The sequence below is a fragment of the Mercenaria mercenaria genome, chromosome 16 (assembly GCF_021730395.1).
Source record: "Mercenaria mercenaria strain notata chromosome 16, MADL_Memer_1, whole genome shotgun sequence".
Taxonomy (NCBI): Eukaryota; Metazoa; Mollusca; class Bivalvia; order Venerida; family Veneridae; genus Mercenaria; species Mercenaria mercenaria.
Genome location: NC_069376.1, coordinates 9,237,047 through 9,257,439, shown reverse-complemented (window position 1 = coordinate 9,257,439; position 20,393 = coordinate 9,237,047). Strand labels below are relative to the sequence as shown.

At 34.0% G+C, this 20,393-nt stretch overlaps 1 protein-coding gene across 1 annotated transcript in view; it reads right to left on the bottom strand.

The window, feature by feature from the left end:
- The window catches only part of LOC128549458 (uncharacterized), a 60,328-nt gene extending 39,935 nt beyond the window's left edge, over positions 1–20,393 (bottom strand). Inside the window, exon 1 of the mRNA XM_053526098.1 lies at positions 19,420–20,393. Coding sequence (XP_053382073.1) covers positions 19,420–20,392 — 973 coding nt within the window. The 5' untranslated portion in view covers position 20,393. The remainder of the gene's footprint in view (positions 1–19,419) is intronic.

Here is a 20,393-nt window from a genome sequence, read left to right as displayed (position 1 = left end):
CATCAAAATCACACTGCTGTGACCTGGAAGTACTACTCATACTAAAATTGAGCTTGACTTCACCAAATACGACCTGCTCTCCCATTTTTCCTACCAAAATGTCAACAATACATCCACAATAAAATTTAAACAAAAACTAGCCTCAATTTAGACCTCTGTTGCCATGCCAAGTGAAAAATTAGTGTTGAAATACCTGGCAGCCATTACGCGACTAGACCAGATGGCTCCCACGCTGGTTCCTTTAGATTAGTTAGACCTATAAGAAAAATTGTTTTTCTGTAATAGTCTCAATTTCATTTGTATAGTACCAGTAACACATCTGCATGAAAAATACCAAGTTTCAGCTTGATTAAATCAGTTTTCCAGGTTTTATGGCATTTTCAGTAACGCGGGTCCCTGCGCTAATTTTCCTTCAAAACTGATGTCGCGGCATAATTTTTAACCAGTTCTTCTAGCCAGAGCTGGTTTTTGCCATATTTCATAAATTTTCACCATAATTTGCAAGCAAATTACACATTAACACTTTGAAATATACCAAATGTCCCCACTGAAAGGTATAGATGGGCATAATTTAGAGTGCAAATTTGCATTTTTTAGAAAAAATACCCCCCGAAACAGTGAAAATGTGATTTTTGGGGTTTTTATCAATTTTTGCAGCAAAATTTCAATAAAATGCTCATTTTTTACCAAAATCTGACCAAACTAGTTCATTTATATCAATATCTGGACAAATCTCAATTTTTGCCCACATTTTCTTATAAGAAAAACTGTTTTTCTGTAATAGTCTCAATTTCATTTGTATAGTACCAGTAACACATCTGCATGAAAAATACCAAGTTTCAGCTTGATTAAATCAGTTTTCCAGGTTTTATGGCATTTTCAGTAACGCGGGTCCCTGCGCTAATTTTCCTTCAAAACTGATGTCGCGGCATAATTTTTAACCAGTTCTTCTAGCCAGAGCTGGTTTTTGTCATATTTCATAAATTTTCACTATAATTTGCAAGCAAATTACACATTAACACTTTGAAATATACCAAATGTCCCCACTGAAAGGTATAGTTGGGCATAAATTACCCCCCGAAACAGTGAAAATGTGATTTTGGGGTTTTTTATCAATTTTTGCAGCAAACTTTCAATAAAATGCTCATTTTTTACCAAAATCTGACCAAACTAGTTCATTTATATCAATGTCTGGACAAATCTCAATTTTTGCCCACATTTTCTTATACCATGAGGAAGAATTGACCTCATGACCGATATTGCAGAAAATCGATATCAGGGGAGACAACAGCTATTTGGTATTGGTAACATATATTGGTAACAGGTGACCGGTATTGCGATGTAGATATCTACTGCCTCCGGGTATTGTCACCTGGATGTTTATTTCAATATCAAGTGTAATAAAAGAGAAGGTTTTTCATAAGATAATTAAACAAGCTTGAATTATCACTGGAGTTACAAATTATGGAAAAGGGATTTTTCATTAGAAATAAAAGAAGTCATTTTTATCAAATGAATGTTTAATATGTAATTTTCTGAACCATAGCATTTTTAACATGTTATTTTATAATAATTAAATTAATTTTTATATCAATAGACCATATCTATCAGCAATAAAAACCATATTTTCATATAAAATTATTTTCATACATATTCTTATATAAGAAGAATGTATATTTTAACATGTTTTCGAAAAACAATGTAACAAATCGGCTGAACATTGCTATCTGTAAACCATTTAGATTCAAGTTAAAGGCAAATATCGATGAAGTCTTTTATTTATTTAGTTTTTTCATTTTCAACCAAATCTGAAATGTAAATGACCCTTAATCTCTAGAAAAAAGGAGGTTCGTACCCAAAGACACATCCTTTTATATTTATATAGCACTAGCATTGATATTTTTACGGCGTCTCCCATCTATAAAATATGCTGTCGTTGAAAAATAAACTGATACTGATAAGTTATTTTGTTGTTTGTTTTTTTTTTAAACAGCTGTTTACAATTTATAATTACACAGGTGTATGTTTTGAATTATTTTAATCTGAAATGGTTGAACATCACACGTATATCAATTCAATAATTCTTAACATATAGACAAAATAGGAAGTTTAATGAATCGGAAATTATGGTATGTTTGTAAAATTTAAAAAAAAAAAAAAAAAAAAAAAGATAGTGGCAATCAGCGTGGTACAGGTATTTTGCCATATTCAGGCAGACATAATTCATTTTAATATAACTCCACCAATATATGAAAACTGTTTGCAAAATAAAAAATATGCAAAAGATTAAAATCGCATGATAATTTTACCTTGTAATTACAAAACAAATACCCGTATTAAATTCAAAACGCAATTATAGCCTTATCAGTATTATAAACGTCTGTGTTGTTTTAACGTTCCTTATTTAAGAAATGATAAATATGTGCCTATATTTTATCAGTTAATAAAATATGGGCAGGAGTTCGGATGCGTAATAATTAAATCACGAGTGCGTAGCACGAGTGATTTAATATTCGCATCCGAACGACTGCCCATATTTTATTAACTGATAAAATTATTGGAACATATTTATTATTTCGATTCTAACCACGTAAATTCTTCGCATTTTACAGCACTACATTTTAGCGCGATTGTCATTCGGCTGGCCATATGCTATTATAAAAACCTCCCCACGAATGGAAAGCGTTGCATCAAACGGAATTTTCCGATATTCAGTAAATTTTAATTAAAGTATTAAGTAGTTATTGCCGTGAAAATGTTATTTTCAATAACATCAAAGGTCGGATATAGAAATCAGAGGTAAATACTTAATTCAAGGTTTATATATGCAGTTTCTTAAAATAGTACACGTCACCTACATGATGGCACTGAAACATACACGCCAGAACATTGCGGCGGCATATAAACACGTAAAAACTTGAGTCTGGAAGATTGGAAAATTAATTATAATTTATTTACTGTCAAAGTAGAATCTAGTTGACATTTGTGGTGCCTACAACGCAGAAATTGTAAACTACACACACGACCAGACCTAGATGCACTGGTGTTGAAGTTGAAACTTACCGGGCTGAAACATATTCTTACGGTAAAATATAAACAAATAAATTCATCAGTTAGATATTGTTTGTTTCAGAAAATTTGATGTACTTTTTATTACTACTACATAACACTGAAAAAGTCGAGTATTTAGTCGGTATATAACGGAAGCAGAGTAGAATCTCAGTCGTGTTACAATCGTAGGGCGGAATGGAAGAGCTATATTTTATCATAGATTCATGTATAGGCGATTTCGCTATATGTTTATGTTGAGCGCAAATAACCAATCTGCGCTATTTACCAAACGCGCAGCGCATATAACAAATTTTTATACGTTGGTTATATGCGCAACGATTTACAAACCGTTGCGCAGGATAAATTTACCCTGCGCGATTTACCAAATGCGCAGCGCAAATAACAAATGTAACTTTATATATCAGAAATTTGCATTTCGTGTTTGATAAATCATGCAGTTGGTCAATTTATTAATAAATATAGATGTCAAATGCTGAATACCTTGGTACTTAAATTATGTGTCATAAATTTGTTTCTACATCAGTAAATTCACGGCAGTCGGTCACCAGGTTTCAATACCTCCGATCTGATAAAAGATGCAATAAAACCCAAACATGCGTGAAGGTGTGATTTCCTCCAGCTTGCACACGTCGTCCTCTGGTATGTTTTAGGCTATTTTTATAATTTTCTACTTCACCCGAGCACACACTTAGCAAAATATCGTTTTTATTATATTGAAATATCTTGAAATTTCACAATAATATTCTTTTTATCAACGGGAGCATATCTCTCAACATATCTAAGATAAAAGATGAAATAAAAAAGTCTCAGAATTAAAAGAAAATTCTTACAGATCTTATCTATATTATTATTATTATTATTATTATTATTATTATTAGTATTATTATTTTATAGTACAAAATCGATTGAATAAAGAGTAGGCCTAATTTTCATCTAAACGTAAACGAAATTTTATATTTTGTAGCTGCACAAGATATGTGTTCGGTGCCCTGCGCTAAATGAAAATCTGGAAATTACTCTAATAACTTGAATATCTTTTATAAATCATATTAACTTTTGCTTAGATTTACGATTACAGACTAAAACTTTATTTTTTTTATAAATCTAAATGGATCTATAATGTTGCACATGTAACTTGCGTGGGAGGTCGATAATGCGCTAACAGCAAAGTTTGAAATTACACTGTATTTCAAACATATTTCATTCATAAAACATACTATTTATGTAACTTTCAAATGAATACTGTAAAAAAATGAATATAAAAAGAGTGATTTCTGTCATAACGAGAACGAAATATTACATTTTTTATCTGCGCAAGATGTATGTCTATGCTAATAATAAATCTGGAAATTACTCTAATAACCTGAATATCTTTTATAAATCATATTAACTTTTACTTTAATTTACGATTACAAACTAAAACTATAATTTTTCTAAATGGATCTATAATGTTACACCTGTTACTTGCGTGGGAGGTCGGCCCTGCGCTAATAGCAAAGTTTGAAATTACACTGTATTTCAAATATATTTCATTCATAAAACATACTATTTATGTAACTTTCAAATGAATACTTTAAAAAATGAATATAAAAAGAGTGATTTCTGTCATAACGAGAACAAAATATTACATTTTTTATCAGTGCAAGATGTGTGTCTGCGCTAAATGAAAATCTGGAAATTACTCTGATAACTTGAATATCTTTTATAAATCATATTAACTTTTACTTTGATTTACGATTACAAACTAAAACTATAATTTTTCTAAATGGATCTATAATGTTACACCTGTAACTTGCGTGGGAGGTCGGCCCTGCGCTAATAGCAAAGTTTGAAATTACACTGTATTTCAAATATATTTCATTCATAAAACATACTATTTATGTAACCTTCAAATGAATACTTTAAAAAAACGAATATAAAAAGAGTGATTTCTGTCATAACGAGAACGAAATATTACATTTTTTATCTGCGCAAGATGTGTGTCTGCGCTAATAATAAATCTGGAAATTACTCTTATAACTTGAATATCTTTTATAAATCATATTAACTTTTACTTTGATTTACGATTACAAACTAAAACTATAATTTTTCTAAATGGATCTATAATGTTACACCTGTAACTGGCGTGGAAGGTCGGTCCTGCGCTAATAGCAAAGTTTGAAATTACACTGTATTTCAAATATATTTCATTCATAAAACATACTATTTATGTAACTTTACAATGAATACTTTAAAAAATGAATATAAAAAGAGTGATTTCTGTCATAACGAGAACGAAATATTACATTTTTTATCTGCGCAAGATGTGTGTCTGCGATAATAATAAATCTGGAAATTACTCTAATAACCTGAATATCTTTTATAAACCATATTAACTTTTACTTTGATTTACGATTACAGACTTAAACAATAGTGTTTTTTTTTACAAATCTAAATGGATCTATAATGTTACACCTGTAACTTGCGTGGGAGGTTGGTCCCGCGCTAATAGCAAAGTTTTCATTTGGCAAAAGCTACATTTTTAGCCTGAAATCACAAAACAATGATAAAGTTAACATTGTTTATGAAAGATATCAAAGTTATCCGTATTATTTCCAGATTTTTTTTTACTAGCGCAGGGCAAACACATCTTGCACTGATAACAAATGTAATATTTCGTTCTCGTTATGACCGCAATCAGGCTTCTCTCTACTTTTTTTCTACTCCGAAAAACTTAAAAAAAAAATGTTTTTCTTGTTCTTTACAAATTAAGCACAGTCAGTTCACACCTTTACGCGTGCCCGATCACCGTCAGTTTTAAAATTAAACAGTTTTATATAAGCCTACAAGTCTAACCCTCCAATGATATTTAATTTTATCGGGAGATATCATCCATATGTTTAAAGCGCAGACTCATTTACCAAACGCGCAAGACAGTTACCCTGCGCATATAAGAAATATATAAGGTTGCCCGATTTACAAATCGTTGCGCAGATAACAAATTGGTTATTTGCGCTGCGCGATTTACCAAATGCGCAGATTGGCTATGTGCGCGTAACATTTATATAGCAACTGCTGCGGATCGTGTTAGAATTAGAGGTAATTGGCAAGTTTTATTACAGGTCCAATAAAAAGGATTTATGCGTGATGCATACAACATTTTATTACTTCTATATAGAAATTTGTTTCATGTAAAATTATCTTGAATTGAACATGTACAATAAATTATGAAAGTAAGTTAATCACGACGACATTTATGATAACTGAAAAGATCATGAAACCAGGTAAAATGTTCGCGAAAACAAAAATATATCATTAAGTTACTGAAGTAAAATTCAATTCTGTTTTAAATGCAGATATAAGTAAAAGGCCACCATAGGATAAACTAGTAGTAAATCCAGTAGGGATGACGTGTAGTAAACAAGCAGACGACGACAGGCAACTGTAAGCATGCAACAGGTAAACAGGTAAATTTTAGCTAAAAATTATATCTCGAAATTTAGGTGTCCCGTACACAGGAAACGCGTGTAGAGCTTTTATTATTCAACAAATTTGCTTCAAACTTTCAGCATTGATAAAGGACAAATATAGCTAGAATATCAGGGCATTTTCATTAAGATATAAACATTAAATTAAACAAAATTACATAAAAAACGGCCGATTTGCAGTAAAATTACCGGGAAAATTTCATACAGCGCGATCGTTAATAGTTATTATGTTTTAGAAGTAAATAACTTAAAACTACTGCGATCATTTAACTTAGACTTTTGGCTGGAAAAGGCAAAAAACAGAATAGACAAATCTTTAATAATGAAAAAATGCCATCAATTTAAAAACATACAGTAAAGCGAAATTGTTAACTATAATGCGAACAGTAAAGTGCATAGAGTAACATATTTATCGATAATGACATAGGCGTGGCGTGTAATCTAAAAATAAACCTGTGTATGGAAAAGTATCGGACTTTTATAAAGTTGTTTATAAAATACGGTGCTCCGTTTGGACAATCGTGACGTTTTATCTAATACTAAACCGCGATGCACGATGGTACGATGATGAAACAACAATGGTATGATGGTGAAAACGCGATGGCACGATGATGAAATGTCTATGTAATATCGCGTTTTCATCATCGTACTATCGCGTTTTCACTATTGTACCATCGCGTTTTCATCATCATACCATCTTGTTTTTACCATCGTGTCATCGCGTTTTCATCATCGTACCATCGCATTTTCACCATCGTTCCATCGCGTTATCACCATCGTACCATCGCATTTTCACCATCCTACCAGCCCGCCCGCTTAGCTCAGTAGGTAAGAGCGTTGGTCTACGGATCGCGGGGTCGCGAGTTCGATCCTCGGGCGGGGCGTATGTTCTCCATGACATAGAGGATAATTGTTGGTTTCGGTGTAATATCACTTTATAATTTCACCGAGTGGGCACCAAAAGTGATATTTTCACGAGTGGCGCAGCCACGAGTGAAAATAACAACTTTTGGTGTTCACGAGTGAAATTACCGTGATATTACATTGATACCAACAATTTTTCTGTTTATCTTATGTCTAAAACTCTACTTTTGTTGTGTTTATTTCAATAAAATGTCGAAATTTGCGGGAAATTTTATCAGGAAGCATCGCAAAGATGACGTCATTTTAACGACGTCATCGTCATATTGTTTCCGGCTTTCAGTACGCTCGGTAAACTTTTTGACATTAATCCGGGTATCAGATTTGATAATTTTCACTGAGTGGCCAGTGAGTTTATCAGGATATAATTCACCGTTATATTTCGATAAACCACCGAAAAACATAAAATAATATTTGATAAACGACATTGTGTCTGAAATCATTAGTCCTCCACCTCTGATAATTCATGTGGGGAAGTTGGCAGTTACTTGCGGAGAACAGGTTTGTACTGGTACAGAATCCAGGAACACTGGTTAGGTTAACTGCCCGCCGTTACATGACTGAAATACTGTTGAAAAACGGCGTTAAAACCAAAACGAAATCACCATCCTACCATCGACTTCCGGTGGTCATGCGCAGTGGTACAGTATATGTGTCAGTAAAATATATATATAGCTCGAGTCCTATGGCATTTTTAGTAATATATTAACGTAAAAGAAAGCAAAATTGCATAAAAACGGTCGATTTGCAATTAATTTACTTGTAAAATTTCATACAGCGCGATCGTAAATAGCTATCTTGTTTTATGAGTAAATCATTCTATACCGCTACGATCATAAAAATTAGACTTTTTGCTGGAAAATGCAAAAAAAAAAAAAAGACAGAATAGAAAAACATTAAAAATTGACAGAATGGCAACAATTTAAAAACATAGAATAAAAACGATACCGTCAAAGTACATAGAATGGTTTAAGTATATAGAGTAAGCAAATTTATCGATATGTATATTATAAATGATCTTGTGTACTGGCAATACTACTAATCGGTCGTAAATAAGTTGCTCTTATAAATGTATTTTTTTTTTGTTTTGATATATTATAATGGTTTTAAAGTTTATAAAACATAGATAAGTTGAGTATAGACGTAGTTCACGGACAGTAGCAGTCTTTATCTTTGTGTCTTATGTGTAAGTCAGGAAGGGAACCGCAGTGAGCTTACAGCGCATAGAGCTTAAATGTGAGCTCTATGCGTCAAACCGTGACGCATAGAGCTTACATGCGAGATAAGCTCTATGCGTCGAAAAGGCATGATCGTCACGTATAGAGCTTACTTATGGATGATGATGCGCTATGTGAAATTATGCCTAGGTAATACGGTATGAATGATTTTATTGAAAGGAATCGGGGAGCATCGCTATGTCCGCCCATCTGTATGTCCAGAGCTCTTTTCAGGTATGCGGAACTCCACAGGAAACTTCGCTGTCACAAATATATGCGAATATTACAGGCCCGCAGAACGAGGGACTAGGCACGCGATTACCCAGCGCCACTGCCAAACCAACGTTTGCTACATACAAGATGACTAAAGAAATTACCGTTACATCGGACTGATAAACATTGGATCTGTGGTCTAGTCTTTAACACACTGGACTTTCATTCAAGGGGACACGACTTCGATCCCCCGCGAAGATAATTGTCAGTTCGATCAGTAAAAAGATAAAGATATAGTTGTGCCAGTGTATGATCATAGTGTCATAGCGATGTCTTCATAAGTACAGGGTCTAAGTGTGTCCTATCTTTATTTAAAAGGACTGGCGAATATGGGCTCAAACCCATGAAATTCATTAGCCATACATGCTGTGTCAACCCTTACGGTACACATACCTCCAATTGAAGTGCGGCAAAATTGCGCAATTCTTTGCATGTCCGCACCCATTTAGAATATAATACGCACAACATACTGACTAAAGGTTAGAATTACTTATCACTATGGTTACAAAATATAAAATCTAAGATATTTTTTGTTTATATTGCTTGAATCCGGTTTAGATCTGATACCGGAGTCTGTAATATATCACAGGCGCACCAGATTTGTTTTTAGTCGCAGCCAAAAGAATCTTGTTGGCACGTTTTATGAATTTATGTAACTGATCCGGGGTGCCCTATTTCTCATGCAGATAACCAGTCTGCGGACTGTACATAAACCGGAACCGGAAAAAACATCTAAAAAATGCCTCAGTATATGCAGACAAAAAAGATGAATAACTATATACGGACGTTACCGTCTCGGGATTTTCATCCCTTTATATGAATTAAGACACCGCCTAGAATGGAAATTTATCTTTTATATATTCGCCACTCATAAGAAAGTGAAACATCGCTCGAAACAGTTAACATTTAGTGGTATCATCCTTGTTACAGCAAATAACATACTTTGCAAAATTTACGGGCAGCTGGTGTGACGGTGACGTCATTCACCGCGTTCCCGCACTGGCATTAGGATTTTTAGTATTGTTTGCACTCGGCGCAGAAACTTGACATCCTTTACACTTCCTTACTTTTTTTAAAAAGGTGTTTGTTTTTTTTCCGTTGCATATATACAGTTTTCATTACGAAAACATGTTGGCACGATTTAGGAATATCTGTGACTGATTCATGGTGCTGTGTTGTTCTTGCAGACAACCAGTCTCCGGATAGTACATAAACCTAAACCGAAAAAAACATCGAAAAGAAATACCTCGGTATATGCAGACAACAAAGAAGAATAACTATATGCGGACGTTACGGTCTCGGGGAATTTCATCTCATATCATCTAACCGATGGTCTCTAGACTTGCTACAGTGCTTTGTTGCACCTCAAAATGGTAGCAACGCATTTTGGTAGTCGCTACCGAAATTCGGCCGAGTTTTGGTAATCACTACCAAAATGCGTTTCACTCAACGCAGTTTGGTACTTTACAAAAATATAGTACCAATATACGTTGGATATATAAACATTCAACGCAAAAACGATATTAATAATAATCTCATGATTTACAAAAAGAATATTTTGTGACGAATGGACAATATTATTTCAAAGAGAGTCATGATGGAACTTAGTCACTCATCCGACCTTGGCCTTTTGACCTTGAAAATATAACGACCCTAATTCAGTCCGAAAGGGCCATTGGAACACACGTGAGAGAGGTCAAAGCAAATCTAACTTTGACATACAACGAGAAATACTGAAGGAACTTGGCACAACTGTTCACCACAATTTACTTAGTGAAACAAGCTTGTCAATTTTCACAGACTCAAACAAGAGTGCGAAACTGTCACAAAATACGCCCGTAATGCAGGAAGAATCACAAACACACATTAAAACTATAAAAAAGCTAAAGGGAAGTGCTTTTTGCTGCCGGTCATTAAACTTGCGCGAGATATTATGCCCATAAATATTATTACCAAGTTAGGTGAACATTGGACAAAAGAACTGCTCAAGTAAGAGAACGGAAACTGTCAACATTCGCAATTTTGAGTTATTCGAGTGGCATAGCTCCAGAGCTACTGAGATGATCTGACTAGTTATCGATCTTGGCCGATATATATTGCAAATCAGCATCCTGACCAAGTTTGGTGGATATTGGATACGAACTGCCCAAGGTAAAGAGCGGACGTTGTCAATACTTGCAATTTTAAGCAATTAAAGGGGCGTACCTCCAGAACTACTAGACAATCCGGCTGATTATCGAACTTGCCCGAGATGTGAACATTCTGACCAAGTTTAGTGGGTGAACACTGGATAAGAACTGCTCAAGTTCGATAGCGGACAACCTTTCGAGCAGCCCGCCCGCCGCCCGCCGCAGGTGTTCTCATAATACGTCGTATACAAATGAAGAAAAAACCAAATTCCGCGATAAATATTTATAGAAAATCATTCGCATTTATATATGTAGATAAAAAAGTATGATACATGACATTGTATACCTTTTTGCAGAGGAAGCTTCAGTTCAGAGTAAATGATATATTTCTAACCCATCTTAACACACTAAACCCACCATTTCCATGCGTTTTCCGGGGAGGACCCCAGAACACCACTCGCATGCATACACCAAAATAAAAATCTAAATCTAACGTCGGAGAATTCAGTTTTTGGAAAATTATTCGAGTAAGCCCCCGGCCACATTCTACCATTCTTATACGTTGTGTTTCAAAGATATTTGTGGTGGACTCTCGAAACCCATCGCCTTTAAAGAGAAAAAAATCTTTTTGTGTCGGAATAATAATATCAGTCATGTGTTTACGAATCGGATAGAAATATCCGTCCCGAAGGCACCTGCGCATTTAGCGGTAATGAGGCTTGCATATCGTATACATTCTAGCATTTTATTCTGGCAGATTATTTTCCTTGCATACCGTATTTTACAAATAACATGTAGAAATACTTAGGCCTACGCAGCACTATTTCTTATAGTAGAGAATGAACACAAAGCGCGGGAAATTAACGTCCGTAAGCAGAAGTGACGTTATGATGTTTTGCGTTACGCAGAACACTAGTAACAAAGTTCTAGTTTAGTTTTATCATTTGTTGCGTAACGTTATGTTCTTACGGTAAACCAACGTATTTTGAATCAAGAAATATACTATAAGGAATGGAGAGAAACTATCAAGGTACCTGCTTTTTTCATATTTTTGGTTGTCATTAACAGCACGAGACTCATCTGGCATGGGGGTGCCAGATAGGTTTTGCCGGCAGACTGTGACTCAGTGACTTGGAGTGCCGGTATAAATTACAGACTCCGGTTCATACCGGATTAACTAATTTTGAACGAAGAATATCTTAAATGTATATATTTTGTAACCATGCTGATACTAACCCTAACCTTTAGTCGGTATTTTATGCATATTGTACACTAAATGCGTGCGGACATGCAAAACTATGCATATTTTTGCCGTGCGCTACAATTGATATTCACTTTCGGGCATGCGCAGAAGACCGCTCCAACTCTGCAATGAATTACATCGTTGCCGGCATGGGTGAAATCACCGGAAACGCCAGTCCGGTGTGTAAGAGATATTTATCTAAGACCCCTAAAACACGCACAGAATTCACCATTTATGTTTATGTAGGATGTTTTTTTTAAAAAAAAAACCTAGGTGGAGGACCCACGTGTCATTCTCACAGTTATACCTCGTTTTACAGAATTCAACATTTTCGTGCTTTAAAACTCTCGGTGGGTTATTCCTCCGACAACAATAGCACATTAAAACAACAAAATAATACAATGTTATTGCATAGGAAGCGTCGTATGAGGCTCTTTTCAAACGCCCAGTAATCTACATTTTGGTTGTTTTTATACAAAAACTATATCTCGGTAGGGGAACTCCAAACCCCCTCCCCCACCATTTTTATAGAAGACATTCCCTCCTTTTATCTCTCTCTTTTGTGCATTATGTAAAAATGAGCACAGCCCCTGATGTAAAAAAAAAACCTACCAAAATACGTTTCAACCCATGGTCCTTAACTAATCATATGTACCCTTGCAACGCATTTTGTCGCTACCAAAACTCGGCCGAATTTGCTGAGCTTCATTTCTTATAAATATGTAAGAACTCAAGATTGATTGTGAAGCCTCGATATTAGGAATACATTGATTCTTTATTGGGCGTAAATATTGAGAATTAGATTTTTTTTTCGATACAAGTTATAATATGTAATTTCCGAAAAAATCACTCCGTGTTATTTAGAGATAAAAAAACTGGCCACACACTACAAACGTAGTACTTTTGTGAACGAAATAAGTATGTTTCGGATTATAATAGCAACACATATTTAATAGAAGATTTTAAATTAGCAATTTCTTTTTAGATTTAATTCAGTACACCATTTGCGTATAAATATAGATACTTATATTTTGATATGTGATAATGACAGCAAACCAGCATTAATGTGGATTTGTTTTAATCGTGACTGTTGCACGACCCTGTCACAGTGCAGACTCGGCCACTACTACGATCAAAATAATTTGAAGAGGAGTTTGATGAAGGATGATACTCAATAGAACCTATGTCAGTTTTTTGTTTTTGTTTTGTTTTGTAGTTTTACATTGTTTTTATTGTATGCTAAACACAAAAAGGGGTTATAGGAAATATGCATAATGAATATGAGTATGACTTTGGGATTTAAATTAAAGCTAGTGTTTGTTTTATTCGCTTTGGAGATTTTTTGGCATAAGAACGTATAAGGAAGAGAGAGAATATTAAACTCTATTTTAGCCCTTACCCGCTGAATTTCTATAACGAACGTGTCCATCTTTCACTTTGGACAGTACAATTAACTGTTAAAGGGGCTGCTTACAAAAGGATACCGACTGAATGGCGAACAGTGCAGATCATGATCAGACTGCACGGATGTGCAAGTTGATCATGATTTACACTGGCTGCAAAGATAGACTCAAACGTGTCCGGCATTATTAGGGTTAGTACGAGAAGTAACTCCAGATCACAGCAGTGTGGTTTAGATGTAATTTTGCAGTAAGTAAATGTGAAAAGAAATATCGCCTGTAGAAGACACATGACCATACTCTATTTCCCATTTGACATACTCTATTTCCCATTTGATGCCAATTTAAACGGTAGTATCGAAGACTTCCATATCTAAAAAGGTATTATTCAGTTTAGAATATTCAGTTTCTTATAAAGTATTTTTCTGTGGAAAATTATACACATGACTTATTTTATATTAAATATTCCCACCGGAATTCATTCCCGTCGGAAATATTTCCCATGGGAAATATATCCCATAGGAAATATTTCCCATGGGAATAATCTAAAAGTCTTCCCATCGGAAATATTTCCCATAGGAAATGATTCCCATAGGAACGTCCTCCCATGGCCGAAATATGGGAACGGTTTCCCATGGGAAAATCTGTAAAAATATAAAATGACAAATAACTTTTTCCAAAGTCATGTTATGATGTGCCTGGTGTAGAATAAGTTTAAAAGAATAAGTTTAAAATTCCCATGGGAAATCCACTTTCCCATGGGAAAATTTATCACATGTTCTTCCCATGGGAAAGTGGATTTCCCATGGGAAAAGACCGCATTCCTATGGGAAAATAGCATTTCCCATGGGAAAGTTAAGTTTTTAATGTTGACTGCTGCTTTGTTGGTGGCATAAAATCAAATTGAAAAGTATGGCGTGCATCAGAATTTGAAGCACTTTACTTTAGCGAAAGAATTTTTAAGATAGCGTGTACAGAAGTACTTGCTGTTTTTGCCACATATTGGCGTGGCAAATTAAAATTGGCGGCCATTATATTATTTACATTGCAAAAACATTCTTGTACACAAAAAAAAATGCTCCGGACATATTTTCCAGCTTTAATTTGATCAAGGCGGACCTTGAAATTTATTTACTCAAATTTATTAAGATTTTACTTAATAATATACAAAAAATTCTGTATTTTACTTTTTTACGACAGTTTGCATTTGTGATCCAAGGGTCGATTGGAAAGCTATCTCTTTTAATGTTTAATTGACATAATTGGCATAACTGACACTTGATATTTAAATGTATATGAAATAAGGTGAGAACAACAACATAAGAAGAAATGCGCATCTCTTTCTTTTTAGAACCGAAATATTAAAATGCAATATTTATCTTATATTGTTTTTGTGATATTAACACAAAATGAATTACTCGCGAAGTAAAATTACATTAAATGATTAAATCATTACTTTAACCTTTTGATCACAATACCGTATGTTCACGCGGCATACTATAATATCGTCTGCTTATGACGCTACAACAACAACTTCGCGCTGAAGTTAATTTTTCTTCGAAATTAGTGGAAATAAACCGTCTGAGAACGAATCAAATTTTTATTTCACAAAAATGAAATAAATATCATTCAAAAGATAAATTCAATGAGAGTAGGAAAGTTCTTGCACCTAAGCTTTCATATCAATGGTTTTATACAAAAAAATGCTTTGAAGAAACGCATGTATGAGCTTTTTGTACATTTTATATGGAAACAAAGAAGGGAAAAAATGACGAAATGATGGCATCAAACTTCATGCGAAGAACGAATCAAAAATTAAGATAAAATTTAATTTAAAAAAACCTTGTGATGAATCAAATGTTGAACTTTGGTAATATGTTTGCACCTAAGGTTTCTTATTTTTAGTAATTTTGTCATTAAGTATAATGTGTACATGCCGTTCTTATTTCTATATAGAAAATCTGACCGCTATCGATTATTGGCCGGAGGAATATTCTTCGGTATGATGAGTCACTTTTCGTTTCTTCGGGCATTTCCGTTATAAAAACTTTTTGTAGTAATTGCAAATACGGTATGCATACACTATACATTTGTGACATGGTCTCACTTACCTAATAAAAGCGCGTTTATGAAAATAATTGCATAAATATGTCTTTTAGCAGTTATTCTTAAAAACAAGATGGCGTCGTTTTAAAAAAAATCCAAAAAGTAGTCCGCCAAGCTTTATCTAAAAGCAAAAATCCGACCCCTTTATTTTTGCCTTTATTTTGCATGAAGGTAGAATAAAAGACTCTTGGCTGTAAAGGTCAAGATCACAACTATTTGGAATTCTATTTTTAGAACAATCAAAATGGCCGCCATTAAAACAATAGCTATTTTAGCAAAACTTAGATTTTCTTTATTCTTGATACATGTTCACGTGCACACTGATTCATGCTTTCTCCTAGGGTCCAGTGATGCAATTGCATAAAGTAAGGTCATGCTATATAACGGTCTGTCTGTACATCCGCCCGTACGTAAGTTAAACATATTTTCTTTTTTAAACAAAATACACGCTTTTACGTACAAACATCATAAGCCATGTAATGCTGTTTGATCTTTTAGATTAGAAAAAAAGACCCTCCGACAAGTCCAAGAGAAAACAAATTCTAAAATAATTCCATTGATAAGCACACACAACCCTAGAAATTGTGAATTTTACAGTGAAATTAAAAGTAACTTATCTACAGACAAACCCAAAAATGACAAATATTGTACAGAATTATACCATCATTAAAAGTAAACGCCAGCCTGCACATCTCAAGAAAATGCTAACAAGGGCTAAATTTGATGAAAACGAATCAGTTGCAAAAGTAACGACATGTGGTAGATCAAACTGTGGACTTTGTCAACAGCTTTTGGAATGAAACACATTTAATTTCAGAAGCGGAAAATCATTCACAATCAAAAACACATTATCCTGTGACGTTCAAAATTTAATAAACGTTATTAGATGTTGTGGCTGCCAGAATTTTTTACGCAAACGAATAACTGTTCACCGACAACAGATAAGAGACAAAAAACACACGAATGCTATATGTGAGTGAACATATCGACACATGTGCTGGACAAAGACAACCACCATTTATGATCTTTCCATTATATAAATTACAATCTACAAATGCGATTTTAAGAACAGAAAAAGAACAATTCTTTATCAATATATTCAAACCAGAGCTTAATTCAAGACATAACTAACAAATGCAAATAACTAGTCAAGAGTAATGTCCCTTTATTTTGACGTCATTTGACGTCGTTCCTATGCAATGTATTGACGTTATTTTCACTCCTGAAGATCTGCACAAGCAGTGAAACCGGCTGAGTTCTTTTATATTTATTATTGGACAGAATCGTTTTCCATATATATATATAAAGGGTTCTAGCGACGTCAAAGTTAAAACATGAACACCAAGAATAAGTTTTCTGCGAATTTTGTGATATGTAACATTCCGCTGGCATTGGATTCTGATGCTCTTTATAACTTCAGGCCTATTTTAGAAATGAATAATGTAAAATCATAAATATATGCACCTTTATGACATATTCCTTATGAATAAATGGAAAGTTAATGCGACAAAATTGTATAGCATAATGAAATAGTTAAAGCCTTCCTGCTGCATACATGTATTGCCTTAAGTTTAAAAACTTTGAAATTTCCCACTTAGATCAAGGACATCAATCCCTTCTTTAAACGATGACATCATGTCTTAACAGATTTAAAACAGCATACACTATTTGCACCAGCAATAAAATAAACGGGATAAACTATTTCCCTTTATCTTCCATGATGTTAATTTAGTTTGTTTTCATGCTACTTATAATGGCATAATAAAAAAGTTGTTTGAAACTAGTTAATTTATTTCAGATATACTTAATGATTGATGTAAGCATAATTCATTTAAATATACTAGACTTACTTAGTACTTTCTCAACGTGTAAAATACATTAGCTGTTATACAGTCATCATCAATAGATTGTTTTATAAAGAAAATTGCAGTTAATAATGCTAAGAAATGACCTTACACCTAAATCTCTAACCTTGAAATGACCCCTAGAATGCAACAGCCCCATCGACGCATAGATAAAAGATGAAAATGGCAGTCTCACCGTTAAATACTTTTCCATTTGTTTTAGATAATAGAGGTACATGTAAGCAGTAATGTAAATGGTGCTTTCTATACAAGACATTAAGGAATAGGTACATGTATCAAACATGATTTTGAATAGAGATAAAGAAAATGTTCCCTACAAAATCATTTTTAACAGTTGTTCAACATGCCAAAAGTACGTACCAATAAAAACGAATGTACTCAGTAATACTTTCTACTATGTGGATTATACTCAAACCCATGAAAAATATGTTATTTATAAAATATCAAAAATAAGATTTTACAAGTTGTTGATATATGTTATGTTAATAACAGCGCATAAAATGGACCTTTAAGCAGTTAAACAAATCGTTTTATATATATTTTGCGACAGATGGACGGACAGACAGACGGAACAAATAATAATATGCCCCACCCAGAAGTTGGTTAGACATGTTCTTTTTGACGTACAGAGAGACGGATTTACAGACTGACGTGAAAATTTACATCACTTTATGCAAATGTATCACTTGAATTTAGGAGGAGGTATGAATCAGTTTACACATAAATATGTATCATGAATAAGATAAAAACTAACTTTTACTAAAATAGCTATTTGTTTTAATGTTCTAAAAATAGAATACCAAAGAGCTGTGACCTTGACTCTTACAGCCAAAAATCTTGTATTGGTCAAAACTACCTGTGTGCAAAATTTGGTACTTTTGTCCGACCTGTCTAGATTTTTCAAATTTTACGAAGAACTGGAACAAACCTAGAGCGGTTAGCCGAGTTGAACCACCGACCTTCCGTAAGCCAGATGGATGGCTTCCTCACATGATAAATTCAACGCCCTGAGTGAGGCTGGAACCCACATCAATGAGGAGCAAGTGATTTGCAGCCAGTGACTTTAACCACTTGGCTACGGAGGCCCCCTCATGTGAAAGTTGATCGATAGTATCACGAGAACTATATTTTATACTTTGACATTTATTTTCTATGTTAAAAGCACAAATTGTTAGACTTTTACGTCAATATACAGGACGTTTCCTTATTCATTTTTAATTTAAAATAATTGAAACATTGAATTCCTGGAAAGGACTGCATAACCGGGCCAATTTTCGGAAAATTCAAAGCTTTTAGAAATTCACCATTCTTTGTTTTGATGCATGAAATTTCACATAAGTAGGTCTAATGTGATTTTTATGTGTGTTTTTTTTATTCCTTAGCAGACGGCTTTTTTTTTTTCAAAAGGGGGCAATATTTGGAGAATATTTTAAGTATATAAAAGTGCGGATAATACAGGACAGATAAATTGTTTGTTGTTCATTTTCTGTGGTTCGACGATGTACTGCTAAATTTGTTATAAAAGCCTATTGCGAAACAACAAAAGGTGTATTACAAAAAAAATCTTTACTGCTTTATTCTTAAGATATTTTTTCGGGAATTTGTCGAAACGTTAGTTCGTTCAAAGGACTTTTCCAAAAATAAACTAACGTAATATTTCACTTTAACGTTAACAAAAAGTTTTTTAATGGTTGTACATAACTACGGATGATAAAGTTATACTGACCAGCTTTAATCAAGTCTTTCTTACTGATGTCAGGAAACTGACCGCTGACTGGGCTTCTTTCTTTATCAAGTTTGATAACTGCAACGTCAAGACTTTTTTCCTCAGAACGTGTACTGAAACAGTGATTTACAACTTTACCGCAACGTTTCGAATTACTGTACTCGATGCTAGGTTGAAAACAAATCGTCTCTTTTAGCACTTTTGATTTCAAATTATCTTCCTCAATGACAACATGAGCACATGTAATTGCACACAGTCCATGTTCAGCAATATCAACAAACCCACCAAGTGTTCCAGTGCATTTTCTGTCCTGTGGACCTATAGCGCATCCCATTTTTAACTGGTCATGTCTATCACTTGGCTGTCCGCCAGCATAAAGTTGAATTACTGCCTCGCGGACATCGACAGGGAAACCATCTAAGACGTCGGGGAAGCAAGTTTCTTGTACAGGAATTAATCCTTTTACATGTACGTATAATACAACACAATCCTTTCTTTCCAATGTGTGTTTTCCTTTCATGAATCCTCTTGATTTAAAGGGACTTGCTGAAATCATAGTTATGTTGCTATGTTGTTCTCTAAGAGTCTTTGAATGATCTTTTATCACTGTTCGTAATTTCTCCATTTGTGAAAGGTCGATACGTGTCAGTGAATCAACTTCATGATTTATAACTTGTTTATTCTCTACATTTTTTTCTGTTTTCCCTCGAAGAAGAACTTCAAAATCTTCAAAAATGTTAACGTCTTTTTTCGACGTAACTGCTGATTTTGTAATGACAACGAAAACAATCCTATATGGATTACTTCTACGGTATGCTGGCCATACTTTTAAAATTTCTTCGGATCTGCTTTTCAGATTTGTACATATTTCTTTACACACTTCTGAAACTTTTGTCGAACCCACTCCAAATTCGTCACAAATTGTGTTTAAATGGTCTTTATCTGAAATGTAGCTTTCTGTACTGCGCAGCATT